Below are 23,200 nucleotides of genomic sequence, written 5' to 3'. Positions count from 1 at the left end.
TGCCATTTGAAACATTCATTTTAAGATGTTAGTTTTAATAGTTTTTAACATAATATTTATTATTTAATATGTTTTTGGGCTGGGGACTCATATTTAGAATATAATTATTAGTAGGATGCAATTAAAGCGAAACAATTATGTTAATATTGATAATATTATACCTAAACGAACGTCAAACATTTTTTTATAAATTAATCGTTATAGTTTATATACCAACATAGTACATAACAATTAACAATTAAACACGATAAGGAGTATCTCACAGAAATACATTCCCGTGTAAAACTGTAGCATATAAATATGATAAATGTAAGGCATATACTTATAATAGATGATGCTTCAAGTGATAAAAAATAAAAAAAAATACAACCCTCTTATTAAAGTAATAAATAAATCTCAAATATTTCCGACTAACGAATTATATATTAATGTATTAATATTTGAGTACAATAGATAAAATAAAAAAAAGATTAATATTTTAATATTATTTATTAGTTAATATACCGTTAATGTATGCACGTTCTGTGCATTTTTCCGTCTACAGTTTCCGTTGGAGGTTTACAGCATCCAGTACAGTTTAAATTATATATTAATATTTAGGAAGCGAATAATCCTTTTAAATTTTCAAACCAAATGAGTTCTAATAAAACATTTAAACATACTAAATGCTTTTAAAAAATTCGTAATAGCAATAATTACACCGAAGCGTACCTATTTGTATAATAACGCACGTTAGGTAACAATTTTTTCTGAATCTGTTGCCACGCGATCATCGACCACTTTTAAACTAATATCGGCAGTCGGCACCGAGTTCATAAAGCATATTATTGCATAAGGCTTAAGTACTCATATTGTACCTATTTAAAATTACAATAATACTTCACCCTACGTTTTATCATCGGAATCTAATGACAGTAGTTTCCGGTACAGCCAGTCAGATAAAAAAATAAAAGGGGTAGAAAAGGTTGGAAATAAATAAAGACTAATAATTGCAATATAAAAATTAACAACATGTATGTATATATTTTAGTTTGACTTAAATTTGTTGAATATTTAACTAATGTGTTTTTTAGTGTTTGAGTATGATATTTTATTAAAGGGGATATCGTTTCGTGTATGATTTATTTATATCATATCACGATGTAGATTATGTAATATACGATATTGATTTCGAATACCAATATAGTAATATCGAAAATAGATTTGTCGTAATTTTTTTCTTTAACCATTATAGTAAAATTATTTTTATAAATTTATAATTTTTATTATATCTACTTATTACAATGAAAATAAGAAAAGAATCATTACAATGAATCAAAAATAAATATACATAGAAATAAAATAGTAAAAATACTTAATATGAATGACATTTTTCTACTTATATTTACTAATAATTATAGATATTAAATTGATAATATCTGATTAATCGTTTAATTTATTTGTTGTCAAAATATACATTATAATGCATTTATACCAACATTGATCTCAATACCGAATATCGATGTACCTACATCGCTACATCAATATCGGAAATATTAATCTATGTTATGAATATCGTTCTCCACTACTGTTTTTATTATAATTAACATGTTAACATAGGATATATCATAAGGTTGAAATCGAATATAATATTATTCTTTTTTTTATATTTTTTTCTAGCAAATTTATACTGCGAATTGAAGATATTCTTTTCAAATCATTCGAGTATGACAATATCGTTTTTTTTGTGTTTATTGATTTATTGTTACTACCAAGTTTGTTTGTAAGTCGTAAATGAGATTTAAAATGTACACAAAACGTATGAAACATATTATATTATGAATGTACTTACCTATATTATACTTGTACTATACCTGTAGGTGTGTTGTAAGGATAGGGCATGAATAAACAACGTATCAATATCTTTATTTACGACTGTTCACATTCGGGCAACTAAGTATCATCATTTAAAAAGTACCTAGTAAAAGTGTTTTTTTCTGTCATCATTGTGATTTGGGATATATTATCGATAAATTTTAAAATGTCCTACGCTTCATATGCTACATAATATTATAATCGTTTTCAATTGAATTCAACACAGTCAATCATTTTTTTGTTGGTCTAAAAGTAAACATAAAGCACATATTTTTGTTATAATCAAATGTCAGTATGGATCCATAAACGCGTTAACAACTTGATAACGAACATGTTGTTGAGATGAAATACATAAAATGGCATAAACGTGCTACTCGATATATTTTTCAACTTCGAAGAAAATTTATGAATCATAAATGTGTATTAATATAAGTAACCATTAATTGTATACAAAGGTACCTAGTGGGAATTGGGTAGTTTTCACATTTTATTCGTTTCTATGGTGATATTAATAATTAAACATTAATTCTTATACGTTCATCATGAGTTATATAAAAATTAAATCGAATACTTTTAAAACTGTGTACTACCTTGGTTTATGAAATTGTATTTAAAGTTTACAGTGTATTACCGTATTTTTAAATCGGACAATTTACTTCAAATTTTAACACTGTACCTATGCAGTTTTTGGCAGTTAACAAATTTTATTTAGTATAATATGGTTTTTAGGAATAAAAGTTAAAAAATGAACAATATTTCCCTTAATAATTGAGAAAAACTAAAAAAAACACTGGGCCAAATTAGGTCATTGCATCAGTTTTTGATAAAATCAATTTTGTTGTAAACAATTTCATTGAATAATTATTTTAACTTACTTTGTAAACGATTAATAGTAAATGAAATCAAACATATTACCAGTGGTAATTTTTTTTTTGAAATAGAAGATGACGAAATATTATAAATAATTATACGATAATCTTTAAATCTTAATACTTCAATTTTACATCATTATAGGTACCTATCTATAAAAGTATTTATTTTTTTGTAAGCGTAAGAGTATGCCTTATTTCGCCTTGTTCAATAATAGTAGGTACCTACATAAATACAGTAGAACTTCCATATAACGGTCACTGGAGGGACTGTAAATAATGACCGCTATTTAGAGGTGCCCGTCCTACAGAGGTATCATAACACTAGGATACACTCGACGGGACCAAAAAAATTGACCGTTACATAGAGGTGACCGTCCTATAGAGGTGACCGTTAACGGAAGTTTTACTGTATACATTATTTAATAAGATCATTCAATAGCGTATAACAAAAAAAGTTGGTGAATAAGCAATGCATCAATTATAATACCTATTTCATACACTTTTTTCTAATGTTTCAAGAAATCAGCTCGGTCGGAAAAATAATTTTTCGTTGGTTTTTTAATGATGATGAAACGCAATTTATGAATATAGGACGGAATCGCCCACTGCTCACGAGGTACTTATATGTTTGATGGACGTTAAAATGTAATGTTTATCGGCACTAAGAATTTACGAGGCTCATCTACGAGGTGTTTATGATGTAATGATCCATTTCAATTTTCCATGTTTGTAGCTATTTATTTCCAAAGCTTATCATGAAATTGATATCCATAAATAACGTTAAGGTCCCTATCTGCAGCAAACCTTATACATTTATCATTAAAATTAACTTAAGACTATTCCAAACACCTGACAAACATATTGGTACCTATACTTTCAGCAGTAATTTGATTTTGAAAATTTAAAGTTTGCTTTTTATTGGTCGAAACATATTTTAAAATATAAATAATAAATCGTTATTTATTGACAAAAATTGACAAGTTTATGAAAACCGTAAACTTTTTACTCCCGAAAAGAATTTGCTGATATTAAAATGGGGTCTGTTCTAATGCTCAAATTAAACTTGCTTTCAAATTCCAACATAATTTCGTATATAAAACCTAACTACTGGAAAGAATTAAATGTTTGTCAGACATATATTAGCAACTTCACGGTCATAAATTTGATTTTGAGTATTTTGATCTGCCGTTGAAAATTACAAGTACATGGGCGTGTGTGTACACGCGTTTATGTATTTTATGAGTGTTATCACTTATCGTTGAGTGGTACACACACTAATGATCTTTTACTACTCTCACAAAGACTGAGCCTATAAAATAGATAAACTCCACGATAATGACGCGTTTGTATGGTCCAAAAAAGAACCCTATTTCCGGAGCATCTCTACATTGAGTTATTATAATTACAATTCCGTACGATCGTTTGTGCTCCATTTAAACCGATTTACATTGAACAATTCAGATGACGAATTTGACTGTGCCAACGATCAGTTCGTTTTAAACCACTCGAATTCAAACCCCAGCTTTACCAAAGCTCAGTGTAGAATGTCGACATTTATCCAGCTCCGGAAAAACTTAAAAATGTATACCATTGTTGTAACTATAGCTTTCAGTATATAATCACAGATTTTGCAGTAAAAATCGGAACAAATGGAGTACAATCTCCCTAATATTTTATTTGGGGGCTGGGATACGGGCTTCCCAAAATAGTTGAACATGAATAACACGTCATGAATTCCCGCCCCAATATTTAAAAAATTGGTTTTGATAACATCGCTTTATAGCTTCATTATACATAGTTATGACGAAAAAAAAAATTTAAACACGTCGTAACGTATGAACAAAGTCAAGTTCACTCGATAGTTGAACGCACCACAGTGGCTCGAAAAATATAAGTGCTGACTGAAGGCGTATTTCACCGGTCGGTGTTGGGTATTTTGCTATTTACAAGACTTTCGAATCGTTATGAGAACGTGTGGTGCATAACGATTGTGTTTTGGTTCCAGTTGTTGCGGAAAAAAGCTCGATTTCTATTGGACGACAGTTTCGTGGACGGTCGGAGGAATGGGTCATCAGCGGAACCACATCTGTTCAGACGTCTGGGCGGCCGGTTTTCAGCCAACAAAAACCAGAACAACGTGACCGGGTAAGTTTGCACAGGAAGTACTTGGACGGCATGCAGTTTTGAACTTATACACATAACAGTTGGGTGTTGCACCGAGCGATAATTATTATTAGCAATTTAGCACGATTATTATTATTAAGACGTGAAACGGGCAACGTAATGTTTTCGTAAAATAGTTCAATAGTTGTAATAGTTGCTATTCTTTGATCGTGAAATATTTTTCTCCAGTAAATATATGCGTTTTTGATAAAAACATTTTTTTTTGTAATAATGATACTTCAATACGACCGTTTTCAAAACAATTGGTTTTTTATTTTTATTTTTCCATAGTTTTATTAAATAAATGTTTTTGTGCTACTACACTGCACTATTATACGCTCCTAACAATTTGAATTTGAAATAAGAGGGCAGTGTATGCAAGGCTGGATTAAGAACCTATTGGGCCCCGGGGCTGAAATTTCATATGGGCCGTTTTGACAAAACACGTTTTACAAAGCCGATCGCTATGCTCGGAGGAACATACATTTTTCTTACTATTTCACAAATTGATAATTGCAAATTATAAAATTAATAGGTAAATGTAATTTATGTCTATAAAGATACTCATTTTATTGCAGTATAATAAATATTAATACTTCATATTTCATTAGTTTAAATTCAAATTTTTATAATAATTTTTAAATTTATTAACAGTATACTCGTCAACAACAAATATCAAACAAAAGTTAATAAATAAAACAAAAACCATTTTATCAAACAAATTTTTTTCTTGCTTTACTTGAAGCCAACTCTATTGGTACTTTATTTAAGTCCAATTATCTTAATGAATCATTCTCAGAATATAAAATTATTTGTATGTCTAAGTTTTCTTGGGTTTGACTGGTTGTATACATTTTTTTTACTCTAGTTAATTTAGAAAAAGCTCTCTGCGTACATAAATACGATTTTAAACGATTGATGATATTATTGATATCAATGAAAATATTAAATAACAGTAAAATGCGTCTTTTCTACCATAGTGCTTTTGTAGATATTTACTATTTAGTTGTTTTTGTCAATAAATTAAAAATGGTTTTTAAAATATAGGAAAACTTTTCTTCATAAAATCACTAAAAAATGTGTATCAGCTTAAAATTGTTTGGGCCCCTTTAATTTTGGTACTTGATAGGGCCCCGGGGCTTCCGTCCTAGCTAGACCCCCCCCCCTTAATCTGGCTTTGAGTGTATGGGTAGGTAGGTACCACCGACTTATGTTATCCGCGAAATCGATATTATAATTTTGTACACGAGCAATAGTTTAAACGATACAATCCCTGCCGTTAAACAATTATTAAATTTATAATTTATATTATATTGCTATTGATGTACCTATCACTTTGTTCGATGAGTTAGAAATCGTGAGTTTTGTTCAAAAATACATTTCCGTGTCTCACATATTTTGAATTGTATGTTATAGTTTATGTTTGAAAAAAAAAAACAAATATAAGCAAACATTTTCACGTTGCGTAAAATAAGTGTATATACCTACCTCTATAAAACAAATTAATATTAAGTGAGATAATTTGTAATCCATGATAACACAAAAATAAATATCATATTTTTATAACAATACAAATACAATTTGCATAATATACATACAGACCGATTCTTTTAACAGTGTAATTTATAATTGTATCGAAAAATATTAACGTTTTTGAATAAAATACAATTATAGAAATTCGAAGTCATTAGAAAACAACATAATCATAAAAATATGATGTTTTTCCAAAACCTTTATTTCGTAATAACTTTAAATAACTAAAAATATCTGACTGACTGACTGATCATTGAAATTTTAAGGCACTTCCCGTGTTTCACCCAAACGTGAAACTTGGCACAAAGGTAGTTCTTATAGTGTAAAGGAAAAAATCTAAAAATTGCAATTTTCTCAAAATGAATGGCACTTTAATGGTATACAGGGGCGTTTTTTTTTTTAAATTTGTTCAAAACCAGCACAATATTATTATAGTGCCTCATAATAATAAAAGACAATTCCCACTATGCAGAAGCCAGTAAAAAGAAATGATATCCAATAAAGGTTGGACAAACCTAACCGAGAAAAAAGGACCAAGTCCCAGATCCTCTTCAAAAATAGTCTGCCTATCAAAGTAGTGATATCTATAAATTGTGGCCAAGTCTGATCACTAACCTTATAATACACAAATACATTCATATGCAACAAATCTTTTTAAATTTTATTTCCTATTACTTAGCCAGTTTTAATGAAAAATAACCAGTGGGCGATTGTAATCTATTTCAGTTTTTGAAATCGTTAGAGAGGCAAAATCAGAAGAAACTGGCCGAGTTTTAAGCAATAAAATAAAAAGAGATTTGTTGCAAATTAATGTATATTTGAGTACCTATTGACGTTATTGATTAAAGAAATATCAGACTTGGCCCCAATGTAAATATCACTACTTTGATAGGCCGACTATTTTTAAAGGGGATCTGAGCCTTTTTTTATGGTTAGGTATATTTGGCGGATAAATATTTTCATAAACGTTAATATACATTTTGAGATAATTAATATTCACAGTTAAAATAATCAACCAGTTTAGATAGATATATACATATCTTCCACTGACCGTTCAACGAGTTATATAGCCGACGAAAATCATGAACATGTTCTAACATATAGGTACCGATTTAGTTAGTGTAACCACAATCACAACAGTAACTAAAACGGCATCTTAACGAGTTACATACAATTTACTATAAAAACTGAATTCGAAGAAAAACTTTTTTGTATTAGAAAAACTTACAGTCCGTTAGACTTCACGTTCAGTAGTTAATATAGGAGAAGTGGTAATAAACACCGATGGGGTTTTTTTTTCATAGTGGTTTTAACGAATTTTCTCGACTAGGAAACCGCATTTTTACAATACGAACTCGTTTTTAGTGTTTAATGCGTGAGCTTTGTTTTTGTTTGGATTATTATTATAAGAAAAAAATGATTTATTTATTTAACTTATACTTAACTTAAACGTATAAATAAATACATATAAACCTATATTATAATGTATGCGTAAATACATATCCAGTAAGGGAAATATGTCCAAACAATATTATTTTTTAATACAAATAAAATATTAATTAAATTATGACACATCTATATATATATACTATTCAATTTTTTTGTGATATCGGCTTATAATTTATCGAATTTCCTCATTGGTAAATTAAGTAAATACATAATTATGTCAAGGAAATATTATGCACAAAAGTAAATTTTCTACATCTTCAAAACGTGGATTTTAATATTCAATTGTTTCAATTAATTTTGGAAATAATTATTATTTGACCTATATGAAACTTGTTCGTATTCGATCTAACCATTTAGCACAGGCATCTACAAACATGACTATGTCTAATTAAACTCACTGAGTATTATGAGTACTTTAATGCTGTTATTCACATATTATATACAAATAGGTAATACCAAATATTAACCAATTAGTTGAGAAGTATTTCTTTGCATCAAGTAAACATATCAATTTGAATTAATTTAATTTTGTTTTACTGATATTCTGCAATAACATAATCACTGTCCTCACCGAACCACCTATTGAACCTGGGTAGGTTTATAAACAACAATTTTATTTTTAAAGTATTAATACGTTTTTAGAAATATTTTTTTTATATAATTAAAATCAATAATTATTATAGAACAGTATTTTTGAAAAAGAAAATAATATTTGGACATTTTAATCGTTATTTTTAAATTTTAAGTTTTTATTTTTGAACAATAGCAATCATTTTTGAATTTGTGTTCCAAAGCTGAAAATGTAAATATAGGTACAAAATTCAATGAGTACCTAGCTAGTTAACTACTTATAGATATTTAAAGTTCAGGTGACCTGATTGGAGTGGCACAAAGGTATCCTTCGAAATGTAGGTTCACCGACTCGCTAATCCAAAATTAATTATAACATAAGATTTTTATATGTATTGAAATGCTTGAGATAATATTCCGAGGAGTATGATGTCAAAACTGTTGTACTGTAATAATATAAAATTATGTTAAAAAAACATTACTAAAAATATTAAAACTTTACACGAAAATGAGTATACCTTATAAAAATCACCTTGTTGGCATATTAGAATGATATAATATAAAGTGTGAAGTTTCATACAGATACGGTGGTATGTTACATTACTTAATTTATAACTAGTCAAGTTACATATTAACATGGTGTTTTATTTGAAAAACTTGAAAAATATAAAAATAAAATATTTTAATTAATTTTATAATTGGATGTGTCGTATTATATATAAATAAAAAAAATATTTTTATGTGACCTTCATTTAAGACTAAAGTAAAAAGCTGGTGCGCATAGTTTTTTTTTTTTTTAAACAAAAAAAAATATAAATAGCTATTAGTTTAAAATATGTTGTGCTGACACATCACCTATATGGTTAAAATAAACTGTACAGTAACTGTTGGGATTGTTGTATAAATTACATTTAAAATATTTTTTTATATTAATAATTACAACGGTTAGGTTAGCTTGGCGACACGGAAGACAGTAAAATATTTTTTTCAACCGTTTAGACTGTTATGTACCAGGGAAGTTATACTGTGCAGTGTGCAACGGTTTCCCGTTGTCTTCTGCACAAAATGACTTACAAACATAAATAGTTTTAAATGTATTCATGTACTGAACTATATTATAATATAACTTAATATTTTAATGTCTTATGTATATATATTTAGTAATAATTATTTTTGTGTTTTGGACAACTTGTTGTTATAAATGGCAAATATATTTATTTTTTTGACTTGTTGTAAATTTATTATAATTCTGAACATATTTTGATCTTGCGTCTAGAAATATTATCACATTTTAGTTATAACAATACCTTTTTTGTTTTACATTTGTGTCAAAATGTACTACCTTAATTGTATAATTGTATTAAAATAAAAATCCTTATTCTATTAAAAGCTAGCTTTGTAGCCCGAAACTAGAATTTTGAATTTTATAAAAGACAATAGACTGAGATTCAGGACAAATTTATTCAGTAACTGATAACCGATTAGTCCGTGAAGTAGCATACATTTGCATGTTCACAGAACGTTTTTTTTTTTCACCGCGGTAATTTCTCAACGTTCAAAGGAGGATATCCCGCTCGAACACACTGATTATACCGTGATACAAATCACGGGAAAATTTCACATAAGTTGTCCACCTATTCGCCACGCACACAAAAATATTCACCATATAGCATTTTACAGGGAGATTTCGCATTTTTTTGTCCACGAATTCTCTCCTTACACAAAATATTTACCGGGTAACACACACCAATTTTTTTTTTACCAATAAACCTTATTTTAAAACTGAAATAATTATTTCAAGTACAGAACACAAATTATGAAATAATAGATTTTTTTTATTGTCATAAATTAATTCTTAATCATATTTTACACAAGTTTTCTTACTTCTCTAGTAAAAGGTACATATAGGCTCTAGCAAACGCTCCAATTATAGTCACCGATACTTCGAAACAGAACGATCCGGCTACAGCCTCAGCAGTGGATGTTCAGTTGGAAATTGATGTTTCAGATTCGCTTACAGGTGTTACTGCTTATTGTTTATTAATTCATGATCGTATAGAAGAATATGTACATTTTACTAGAGAAATAAGAAAATGTGTGTAAAATATAATTAGGAATTAATTTATAACAATAAAAAAAAATCTTTTATTTTATAATATGTGTTCTATACTTGAAATAGTTATTTCAGTTTTTATAATAAGGTTTGTCGGGGAAAAAAAATTTCACGATAAATATTTTTGAATAAGACAAAACAGATTTTGAGTGTTCAAACTCGCTGTAATTTTAAAATACGGTAAATATTTTGTGTAAGGCGAGAATTCGTGGACAAAAAATGCGAAATCTCCCCGTAAAATGCTATACGGTGAATATTAATATTTATATATACAATATGTTTTTCGTAACATAGCATTGTCTCTTTTGTTTTCCATTCTTAAAATGTCTTCTATTTTTTCATTTTAGCATATTCCAAAGTTATACAGACTTATGAGTTATTATACTTACAGGCACAGCACTTATAGCTCTTAATTTGGTTGGCTTAACCTACATTTCCAAAGGGTACTCAGGTACTATAGTAGATTTTAAATATTATAATTAATTAACAACTAGTTCAAAATTAAATTATTATGAATCGAAATACTCCAAAAAATATCCTGGTTTGGATTAGCTAAAAATGTGTGTTGTCATTCAAATGAGTAAAACTTAAAAATTATAACAATTAAGTGATTTAAAAAATATAATATTTTTCACAAATTATATTTTTTATCAATTACATATAATTATAGGTATATAACAATGTAACTACAATTACACAATTTGTACTAGATTTTTTAATTTTTACTAAAAAATTTTTTATTGAATGTAATGATCACAATAATTCAATTACCTAACAGATTATATTTTAGAAAAAATATACGCAATTTCTAGTTTTGATAGAAAACACGAAATTTTAGTGAAACATTAAATAAAATTATATTTAGTGATAAATATATGAAACCAATTAATTATTAACATTTTTGTTTATTTAGTACGCTTTTATGTTGTTATGTGTAAAACATAAGTGCGTGCGTTGAAATGGGATTGATAATATAAATGAAAAAATTAAAAAAACACAACGTGATTAATGATTTTATGTATGGATAACCAAAAAAAAAAAAAAAAACTATCTGGAAATACCAGTTAACGGTGGAGTTGTACAAAAAGAAATAGTGTTATTGAACAGTTCATGATGTTTTTAGAGTAAGACACCCTATAGACAATCAGTAATAAGTTACATAAATTACCTAAAACATTATTACATGAAGCGTTAAATGTTTGCGATGTTAATAAAAAATCGTAGAGAGGATTTTAAAATTTTTTGTATAAATGATTTGGGAAAAAAATTGTGTAAATTTTACTTGTCTAATAATTTAGAGATGCTCAGCAAAATGAAAATAGTGTTTGTTTATGAAACTTTTAAAAGTTACTCTAAATTATTTTTTCGACGGTTTAGAATTCACGGTGTAAATTTAGGCGAGTTAGTTTAACATAGTTTTATCATCATTATGAAAGCTCATCGGAACCAACTTGTATGTTATACTTACCTGTAAACGAGTCGGTAACCAATTCGTATGTTACCTATTATAATATATATTACCCAGATGCCAATATTCGGCAATTTATTGGGAGCCAACTCGTAGTCGTCCATTATTGTGCATTGTTTAATGTTTATATTAAAATCATTGATGTGTAGGTAGTCCTAACAAAAGGGTAGTTACTTTTTAATTTTTATGACACTCGAGTTGGACGGAATTAATTTATCACCGCGGCGCGAAAGGAGTTGGTAACAGTTTGCTATCAAGTATTTATAATTTATGAATAACTTTTACTCACTTTAAACCATTGCATATGAATAATGATGTTAGGAATATATTATCTAAGTATAGAATTAAAATCCAGAGAAAACGTTAGACACGGTATTATATTTGAGAAAATTTGTACGGCAACTAGAAAAAATCTAACTATAATGTTTTTATGTTTTATTTACTAAACATCTAGGGTAAACAAAATATTATGTGGTTTTAATTAAATTAAAATATTGTTTGATACGAAATCGTGATACAAAATAAAAATATAGTAAAACACACGTTATACTCTAAATACAGCTTAGTAGATTAAAGTAACCAACAAATATTAAACAGCGTTATATACTTATACATTTTAATCTGAATTAAAAAGATGTTTTATAAACGTATATTAATGAGGTTTGATAATATTTACGTAAAAAAATATTAACATAGCTAAGTAGGTATGCAATAAAAAATATGATTCAAAATCTAAAATAATAGTATGGTAGTCGAGACATGTCCAGAACTATAATGTTATATAAACTGAGTTATTTACAATATATATTTGAGTTGGTACAAATATTATTTTACTGTGATATATTTAAACGCTTTTCTTTCCTTTATCAATATTCAAACTGTTATATTATTATTAAGATGTTTACTCAAGACTAAAATTGTTTTGAAATATAATATTATGTAAATTTGTTTTTAATTCAAGTTCTAACATAATGTAGGTATATAAAGAGAATGCATTTTTTATGAGAAAATTATTTTTTATTTTTATAAATATACATTTAACATCAACAAATTAAAAAACTGGATTTTTATTTATAAAATATCATAAGTTACTCATTCAACTCAATATCATATAATATTTACAAAAATGAGTATTGGAGAAAATTCGGTTCTCCTGTAGGCTTTAGGATTTCATATTTTTAACGAAGAAATAACTTATATACATTATATATTTGTCTATCGTTTGTGATTAGATTTGAAACTATAGTATAATAAAAATGTATACAAATTATATTTGAATCTCGTTTTAAATGTCTAGTAAGAAAACATTTTAAAATATAATTAATAATGATGAATATATTTTAGAACACTATTAAGTATTAGCGACACGCATAGTTTATATTCTTGAAGTGTCGAAAAAAATTATTACAAAAACATTTTTACATATAAATTAATAACACTTTGTTAACATTACCTACCATCATTATATTTATGTTAAATTGGTATAAGCCGTTTCTTTTTTCCGTGTTTATTTACCTTTTAAATTTGATTTTTTCTAGTAAAATTTAGCATTTTTTTTTAACGAATTCCTATGATTTTTAAAGTTATTATTATAAGTATACAGGTATTATGCTCTAGGTGTGCCTACTGTTTACCTAGTATAATAATTATTAATATAAGTTATTATTAACTAGAGCCTATTGGTTTTAGTTTAAAAACTTTAATCTGCACAATGAAAATATACTTAAGATGACTTTTGATTGATAGGCTTCATAATATTATAATATAATAGGTTGATATACATTACGTATTAAACTAACCAAACTAGTAATTATTCACATTGTACGAAGTTATTTTATCATCTGGAAGAAAACTTAAAGCATCAGAAAATCCAAATATTTTATTGTACTATACGCAGTGTACCAGTAACTAACCGTAGTTCGATATATTTTAAAAAAACTTATAAAATTGAGAACTCATATATTCCCATATAACATCTAGTCATGAATAAAAAAAACATAGTATTGCAGATACGTTTTCAATATGATTAATATTTATATAGCTATAAGCTAATCAGGTAGTTTTAGATTTTGAGAGGAGCATTGGAGCAATGATAGGTATATATTATTGGTTTTACAATGATGACGGTTTTTGGGTTTTTAGTCACTTTTTGGAGCATTCCTTCAATGTTCAAATTTGACGTTGGTTTCTGGTAGCAAATTGTAACTTGTAGGTACTTTTTATTGAAAAATAAAAATCCATATTTATTTTTTCCATGCGTATAAAATTATTTTTTATATGCTCAGGTATAATTTTCAATATAATTAAACACATTTTAAACTGCTTATACCACGATCTTATTCTCACCATTATATTATTACAAAATACTAGCTGATCCCGTGCACTTTGTTGCTTGTTAAATTTACCAACTTTATGTGACTCAAACTGTATTCAATTCGTTATTTAATATTCGGTGTATGGTGTTCAAAATTTATCTTAACTTTTCCGTTGCCCGGAATAAAAATTCTGATTCGCAGCCGTATATTATTAGGTAGGCAATCTACCTGCGTTAGATCGTGGACCCAGTGCTGTTTGTTCGTAAGTGTATGATTTAACTCTAAAGTGTCAAAGTTATACCAAGTTTGTCGTATTCCATCTATGGTGGATTAATATAATCAATTAATACAAAATCCTAACCTAACCTAACCGTAAGTATTAATATCAGATGAATAAAAAAAAACAAATGTAATCATTTATAAATTAGCCTGTATCCTTCCCAGAGGTCTAATCTACACACAAACATTAATTTATATGTATATATATATATAGACAAAAAATAACAATACAAATCAACAAACATGCCCGATTAACCAATAGCAACCAATATATAATATACTGTTGCGCCACTGTTGTATTTTTTACATCCAGATTTCCTACTTTTCCGGTAGATTTTCCTAAAATGTTCTTTCGTAAAAACTTTCTCTTGGCAATTACGAACATCTTTGAGCCAAACTGGCCCAGCCGTTCTCGATTGATGAGGTAACGTACATATTTCACGCTCCATTTTTGTATAATATATGCATACGGAACACTATCGTTAATAATAAATAACATAAGATAATATGCTTTGTTTATGGCAGTTAAACCTACCGTATTAACTATAGAAAACTAAGTTACTAATAATATTAATACCCTAAGAAATAGAGTCGCTGGCACACCATATCTGCAGCTAATAATCGTTTTTCGCGTGCAACGATACATCATTGAATTCAAACTTAACACGTCCATTACAGTGATTTATTCATTAACGAGGTAAACTCGATATGTACTATACAGCAGATCAACTTCAGTGACCTCTGGGGTTTTTTTCCCATACGGTTTACGAACCATCGCTGTTGCAGTGTGCATATAGATAAATAGGTACCTAATCACTACACACACGAATTATAGGTACAACTAACAACATTGTATACATTTAATATTTTCCTAATACACGTTTTCAATCAATGCTTGAATGATTTATATAATCAGAAGTGCCACGAGTGTTTCTGGTTCAACATGGTATAGCGTTAAGACCAACTACTATAATATTCATCAGTCTAAGTTATAACCACGACAGGTGCGCGTCTCATTTAATACGTGGGTAGGTACCTAATTGTACGATAATATTATTACCGTTTGTCATTGTTTTTTTATTTATTAATTTTATGGCATCAGTGTTGGTCGACGATACTATATTTTTCGTATTTAAACCGTGATAACAGTGGCATAATAATAATTACTGTAATGAATAAAAGTAATCCACTTGGTTTAAACTTTCGATTCATTTGCATTTAGTTTAATCGTGAGTTATTTTGTTTTGTTAATTTTATTCTGTTGATACTGTTGGCAGTATTCTTTCAAATATCTGAACCATTGTTGAAAAGGATTTATATTTCATGGTTTAAATATACATTTTGCCCTTACAATTTATAATTAGTGAAAGTTTCGCGACGGGATGGTTTATAAAATTATTCTTAAAATTTTTTTAAGGAAATTTCAATAAGTTAGGGTAAATACAGCACAATACTTGACATAAAATTGGTTTTTAGACGAATCGTCTAATAAAATATCTAAACTACATCACTTCCTATTTCAATGTTACTATATATATTTCTAGTTTAAACATATTCCTAGGTAGGTACAATAAGACAATGTTGCAACTCTGATTTGGTCTACTAATACCCAGTTTTAAAACAATATTGCCTAAAAATTATTGCAAAAACAAAGTAACGATAAGTTATGAAACTAAAATATAATAGACATACAAAAACAAGTTTGTGGATTGTGTGACCCAAAAACTCACAAACATGTATGTAATTTAAAATGTATTGTAACTTTAGCTGTTCTAGTGATAAATGGTAATGGCTTTTCCACATACAGTGATAATCTGTTATCCCAAGAACATATTATTTTTAGTTATATTTATTGTATAATATATTAGTTTTTTTTAATTAAATAGTTTCGTGAAAAACAAAATAGGCCAATCTAAATTTCTGTAAAAGAAATACAATACATTATATCACAAGAAACTTATGTGTAGTGAAGGAACAAAATAGTGTCCGCTATTGAAGGGTTTAGTTCAAATGCGGCCATGTGACCTCTTCATTGTACATTTATTGTACCTAATTTATACGTATACAATTTCAGATGTTACAGTATATTTGTCTTATCCAAAAATATATCTAAATAAAAAAACAGCAGTATATACCTAGTAATTAATATAATATACTTATTAAGTAGCGCCCTTTTTCTTAACAAAATCTTGAGTATTTTCAAGTTCAAACTGAAATCAACTAGATCATAAATCATTATGTACAAACATGGTTCAAATTATTCGTAATATTTTATATGCAAAATATCAAATAGTATTGATTATACAGGTATATTTCTTACAATTCAGTATTAAAGTTTAGTTCAATTTTATTTTTGTATACATTTTAAAACACTCTAATTGAATATTATTTCTAGAGCCTGGGTCTAAAAATTATATTCGATGTAACTCATCAATACATTTTATGGAACACTACTTCTGAAATATATTTTCCATAATTTCCAAAGTACTATTTTTGATATACCTACTTCTGTATTTTAATTGAATAAAAACTTTTAGAGCTTTCGGAGAACACCTTCTGGTTTCGAGCCGAAAACAGTCGTGTAAATCAAATATTTCGATAAATACTTCGATCTATTCATTATATTCTATTAATATAAAAATTAAAATTGAGTTAATGATTTTCACCAAACAAGATTTTTTAAAAAAGATATTTCATCCAAAGAAATCATTGTTTAAAAAAAAAATAGGTGAATTTTCTATAACATTAAGTTTTTTAAACTTCAAATAACTATGTAAATTAATTTTGCAAAATTAATTTTGTTTTTAAATTTTTATGATGTATGAAAACAGTTTAAAAGACTTTTCATAACTCGTATTTTACTATATTTTATTAAAATTTACATGATTGCTATTTGATCTTCACTGTATTAAAAACATATAATATAATGGCATAGGAGAAAGCTACTATTATAATATAACAATATGGAATTATAATTTTATATACCCACAAATACAAAATATATTAGAAAATTTAAAAAAAAAAGTACATATTGAATTAGATTAATTTATTATGCAAACGGCTTAGTTCACTATGTAATATTCTATGTGTAAATAATAATTTTAGATAGTATCAATTACTGAAAATACACATGTGGTTAGCCGCTAGGTAGGTACTATAGGTACATAATATTATTTATTTTTTCTTTGTTTAACTTTAATATTTTTTTATAAGTTTTCACATAATATGATATTATTTTAATAAGTCACGCCACTATTTAATAATACTATAATTATACATATAATGCAATAAAATGTATTAGTAGAGTGCATAGGTAATAGTTTTTTGATAACGGTTATAAGTTCGAACGCTGAAAGTTCTTGAATGTAATGTTGTAATTTCGCTTTTCATTTTATAACGTCGGGTGTACTCAACTCGTATACCTTTATATATATATACACGTATATGTATTATATATTGTTTGCTTTTTGTCTAGACAGTGTTTTGAGGGTGATAAATGTTCTCTAATTCTTTCACGTAGCGAGTCCATTAATCGAAAATTAGATGTAGATTGTACTTGCGGAGTTTTTAAAAACGGCAAAACTCCCATTATTTTTGGAAACGACGGACAGTTTTATCGGTCGGCGCTTCCGGCCCTCGTGGTACACACCGAGTACGCGGTTCACTGGCAGGACCCATTTCCACATATTATACGCACGTACAAAACTTTCAAGCATTATATTGGCAACAAGTTAAACGCAGGGCTTGAAACCGAAAATATTTTTTTCGATTTCGGTTTTGGTTTCGGTTATCGGTATTTAATTTTCCCGATTTCAATTTTGGTATCGGTTATCTGTATTGATTTTTTCCGATTTCGCTTTCGGTTTCAGTCATCGGTATTTATTTTTTCCGATTTCGATTTCGGTTTCGTTTATCGGTATTGATTTTTTCCGATTTCGATTTCAGTTTCAATATCGATTTCAAACCCAAGATTATTATTATATTATTATAACAATTAATAATTTTAATGACATATATCGTGTATTCGCCAATCGCCACACATCTCGCGGCGTACGATTTAGCGTCTGGTTGTCCCACAAGTAGATGGAATAATAATATAATTGATTACAAATACTATAATATCAATGATAATATTTTCACTAGTATGATTAGATAGTTATGACGTATATAGTTAGCCACTCCACTTCATAATACACCTTCAAAATGATTTGCAACCAATTTTTTTTTGATTTGTAACCAATTTTTCAGAATTCGTAACTTCGTCGTTTATAAGTTTTTACTATTTTGTAATTATTTGAAAAAATATACTCAACAGTAGTCAGTATTTTACATTTAATTCGAAAATGTCGATGGCTTAGTGCACACGACTTGTTATAAGTCCATTTTTTCCAAAATTCACTTTTCGGTACCAATAGATAGAAAATTAAATTTTTAATAACTCTTTATTTTTTATACAAGGCCTTTGAATCAGTAATTCATGTGTTATTTACTATTTTCACTTATCATGAATGGCAGTTAGCCGTTTTTATTTTTGACTCAATGTATTAAGTCCTAGTTAATAGGTCTATACCATAAAATTTAGATGCTTGGAGTTATTATGATTTCAAATTAATAAAATAATATAATATAATTGTTAGTATGGTTTTATGATAAGATATTAACATTGATTACAACTTACTTACTTGATTGATTATAAATAATTGATTGTTTATAAACAATTTTAATGTTGTTTTATTTTACTAAAAAGTATTATTTTAATTCTTAATTACAACATACACACCTGAGTATATTTATCGAATTTGAGTAAAAGCTTTAATTTAAAAAAAATATAAAATTAATGATGCAAGTAATATACGTACCACAGATCACAGTTTTTAATTTTAAAGGGGAAAATTAACTGTGTAGAAATATTGATAAATCGTAATATTCATCGTTCTGGTGGTGTATTTTGGGTGACCGAGGATCCGATCACCCCCCTGATCTGTGTAGTATACGGCAATGCTATATTATATAAATAATAAATATTACATGGTATTTAATCAAGTGGTTCCCCCCACCTAGGAAGATTTCTGGCAAAGCCACTGCATACTTCATATCAAGTATGAAAAAATACAAAATAATTTTTTTCTATTATTTTATCTAGATAAATACCTTAACTTGATAAATAACTAAAAAAAACTTTGTTTATATAATTTTTGGAATTTTTGGTTACAGTATGAACTACTTACATGAAACCTATTTTTAAATTTAAAATCCTTAGCTATAATATATTGAACATTTTATACATTTTTAAGTTTTTAAGTGCAAAATAATTTACAAGTACCTAACGTGAGATCTAATATCATAGATGTATAGAATATAATAGAAACGACACTCAAACCGCGATCGATCTGTTTACATGTCGAATTTGTTTTTACAATAATAATTTTTTTGGATTCCATATTATGATGTTGTAATAAATGATCATAACTTATAATGTATTTAATATTTAATATTGATTGCTCTGCATATGGTAGAACAATTTTACATAAACACAATATTTATTATTTACTACCATATTATGCAGTATAAATATTATACTATTCATAGTTTTCCACCAGACATTCAATTAGGTATATATTTAAAATATTTCTTATGTATAGAGCCTTTTAAATGTTAGATATTAATCTAATAATTTTTCGATTTCCGTTCCGGATATTGGTGTTTTTTTCGGATTTCGTTTTTAGTTTCAAAAATCGATATTATTTTTTTTTCAAATTCGTTTTCAGTATCAAATATTGGTAATTACTTATTCCGATTTTGTTTTTAGTTTCGGATATCGGTATTTATTTTTTCCGATTTCGGTTTCGATTTTGGATATCAGTATTTATTTTTTCCGATTTCGGTTTCGATTTTGGATATCGGTATTTATTTTTTCCGATTTCGGTTTCGATTTTGGATATCGGTATTTATTTTTTCCGATTTGATTTTTGGTTTTGAATACTGGTTTTGAATTTTTCTGAATTTCGGTTTTGATTACCGGTATTGGTTTTTTTCGATTTTGTTTTCAGTTTCGGTATCGATTTAGGTTTTTAACGGTTTTAACCGGTATTCAAAATCGGTATCGAATATCGGTTTCAAGCCCTGGTCAAACGTATTCGAAATATAAATCGTTAAACGGTGGTGTGCGGCCTTCAAACGACTACATCGTCGTGGAGACACGCAATATCAACGGCACCACAAAAAAGCGCCACACAATATAAATCTCGATCCGCAGAATATTATTTATCAGGAAGGTTGGCTGATATCATTGCTTAGCCGGGCGGGTAATATAATAAACGGTGAAAAAAAAGTTTTACAATCGTAGGACTTCAGTTATATGTAGTGTGTGGCTGATGTGAGTGTAAGCTCATACATTATTATATACAAAATAAATTGGTAAATTAAAAAAAAAAAAGTACAGATTGAATTTGATTAAAATTCCTGTGCAAACGGTTTAGTTCACAATTTAATATTCAATGTATGAATAATAATTATTTTAGATAGTATCGATTTCTGATAATACACCGATAATACACCGATACCTATAGGTCGGCACTTCCGGTCCTTGCGGTATAAGCCGAGTACGTGGTCACTGGCGGGACCCGTTCTCACATAATAAACGCACGTATATGCACGTAAACTTCCAAGCATTATATTGGCAACAAGTAGTTTGACGTATTTAAAATTTAGAAATCATTAAACGGTCGTGTGCGGCCATCAAACGACTACATCGTCGTGTAGACACGCAATATCAACGGCACGACAAAAAAGCGGCACACAAAATAAATCGCGATCCGCAGAATATTATTTGTCAGGAAGATCGGCTGCTCACTGCTTGGCCGGGCAGATTATTCACTATATAGCATAATAAACGGTGAAGAAAAAAACGTTTTACAATCGTAGGACTTTATATGTAGTGTGTTGCTCATGTGAATGTTAATCCATACATTACTATACACACGACTGCGTTCGTTTATTTTAATGAATTTTTTTTTTAAACATAGTTGTGGGGTTTTAATTTCCATCATTCGACAAGGTGTATAACATCCGAAAATACAATTCTCGGTTTGGTAGTTCCTCGGGGAACTTGTAAACGCCGACGGTTAGATGCACCAAAACTTGTTTGTATCTTCGCATAAAATGCCATCCGTTAATCAAAAAGTTTCAATTCTTTTTTCTGTCTTGTTTGTTTGTAAAAATCCGCGATTTAACATTCAACCAGAGCTGCACGAGATATTCCCCAGATAATGTATTTCAGAGTAAAATTTAACACGTCGCCGTTATAAATACCTATACGTACGTATATCTTTTGAAATGCACCACAATACAATACGTATTTTAATTCGAAACCCGCCGATGGTGGTTTGACCATTTTTCATTTTCATTGGGAACATACACGAAACCGTCGGCGAAAAAATCAAAACAAAAACAATTATAGGTAAGTCCTATATAATTTTCAATAATTATTTGAATTTATGTTTGTAAAGTTTTACGACGGTGTGATCGATTTGAAAATAACAATTCATCTTCCTCGTGGATAATATTATACGCACCTACGCATATATTAATTATTGTATGTTAATTTTTGAACCAAAGGGGTAGACAGTAGGTACACCTAGAGCATAATATGCATTTCGTACGTTGTTGTACACGTGCCTGATTATTGTTTTGACATAGTACGGTAAATTGAGACCTTAGCTAAGATATAATCCATAGTCTACTATAATAATTGTACAACAATATCATAACTCATAAATTCATAATATAATGATGGATTAATCATTTTGTCAGTGATATATTATATTATAATCAATGATATCGTGAATTAATATTATATTAAATACGAATGATGTTTTTTTAAAAAATATAATACAATTATTAATCGTTGTTAGTTTCTTTTATGTTGATTTTTATTTTTCCATGAACAATTTAATATTAATGTTAAACAATTTTCATAATAAAGAAAAACAATATAAGTTTGAGTATTCTATTATGCACACGTGGAGGACGCAATATTTAAAGCAAAAATCTGCCGATTTGTTATTTCACTGTAGGATTCTTATATACTGTAGAATTATATTTTATTTTAAAACATGAAATAGGTTTTTTTTGAGGTGAGACCATGGTTAGATTATAAATGTTTTTAGGTATTTTCGAATATATGTATAATGTATAGGTATCTAAAGTTTATCATCAATATTAATTATAAGCTTAAAATAAAAAAATGTGGAAGAAAATATATCGATTGAAGTTGATTTATATACAGTTTATTGATTTCCTTCGTCAATAGTGGATAAGATACTATATATTTGAACAATATAACTGACGGAAATCTCTTTTTGGTAATGTAGTTTGTTGTTTTCCACGTATGACCGTTATACCTATATCAAATCGGAGAAAAGTTGGTAAGGTTGTAAAATGTCTGTCTATCAAAAGAGTAATGGCCATTAAATGGGTATCCTGCCAAATTCGGATTGCGTTTTTTTTTTTTTTTATTATTATTATTTTACGAGTAATTTTATTTGGAAAAAGAAAATCTTTACGACATATTTTTTTTTCTTTA

At 27.8% G+C, this 23,200-nt stretch overlaps 1 protein-coding gene across 1 annotated transcript in view; it reads left to right on the top strand.

The window, feature by feature from the left end:
• LOC100168249 (5-hydroxytryptamine receptor 2B) overlaps nt 1-23,200 on the top strand; it is a 106,252-nt gene that overhangs the window by 69,345 nt on the left and 13,707 nt on the right. Inside the window, exon 5 of the mRNA XM_001947518.5 lies at nt 4,732-4,871. Within this exon, the coding sequence (XP_001947553.2) occupies nt 4,732-4,871 (140 nt within the window). The remainder of the gene's footprint in view (nt 1-4,731; nt 4,872-23,200) is intronic.

This window comes from Acyrthosiphon pisum, chromosome A1, assembly GCF_005508785.2.
Source record: "Acyrthosiphon pisum isolate AL4f chromosome A1, pea_aphid_22Mar2018_4r6ur, whole genome shotgun sequence".
Taxonomy (NCBI): Eukaryota; Metazoa; Arthropoda; class Insecta; order Hemiptera; family Aphididae; genus Acyrthosiphon; species Acyrthosiphon pisum.
This window is presented reverse-complemented; position numbering and strand designations above follow the sequence as displayed.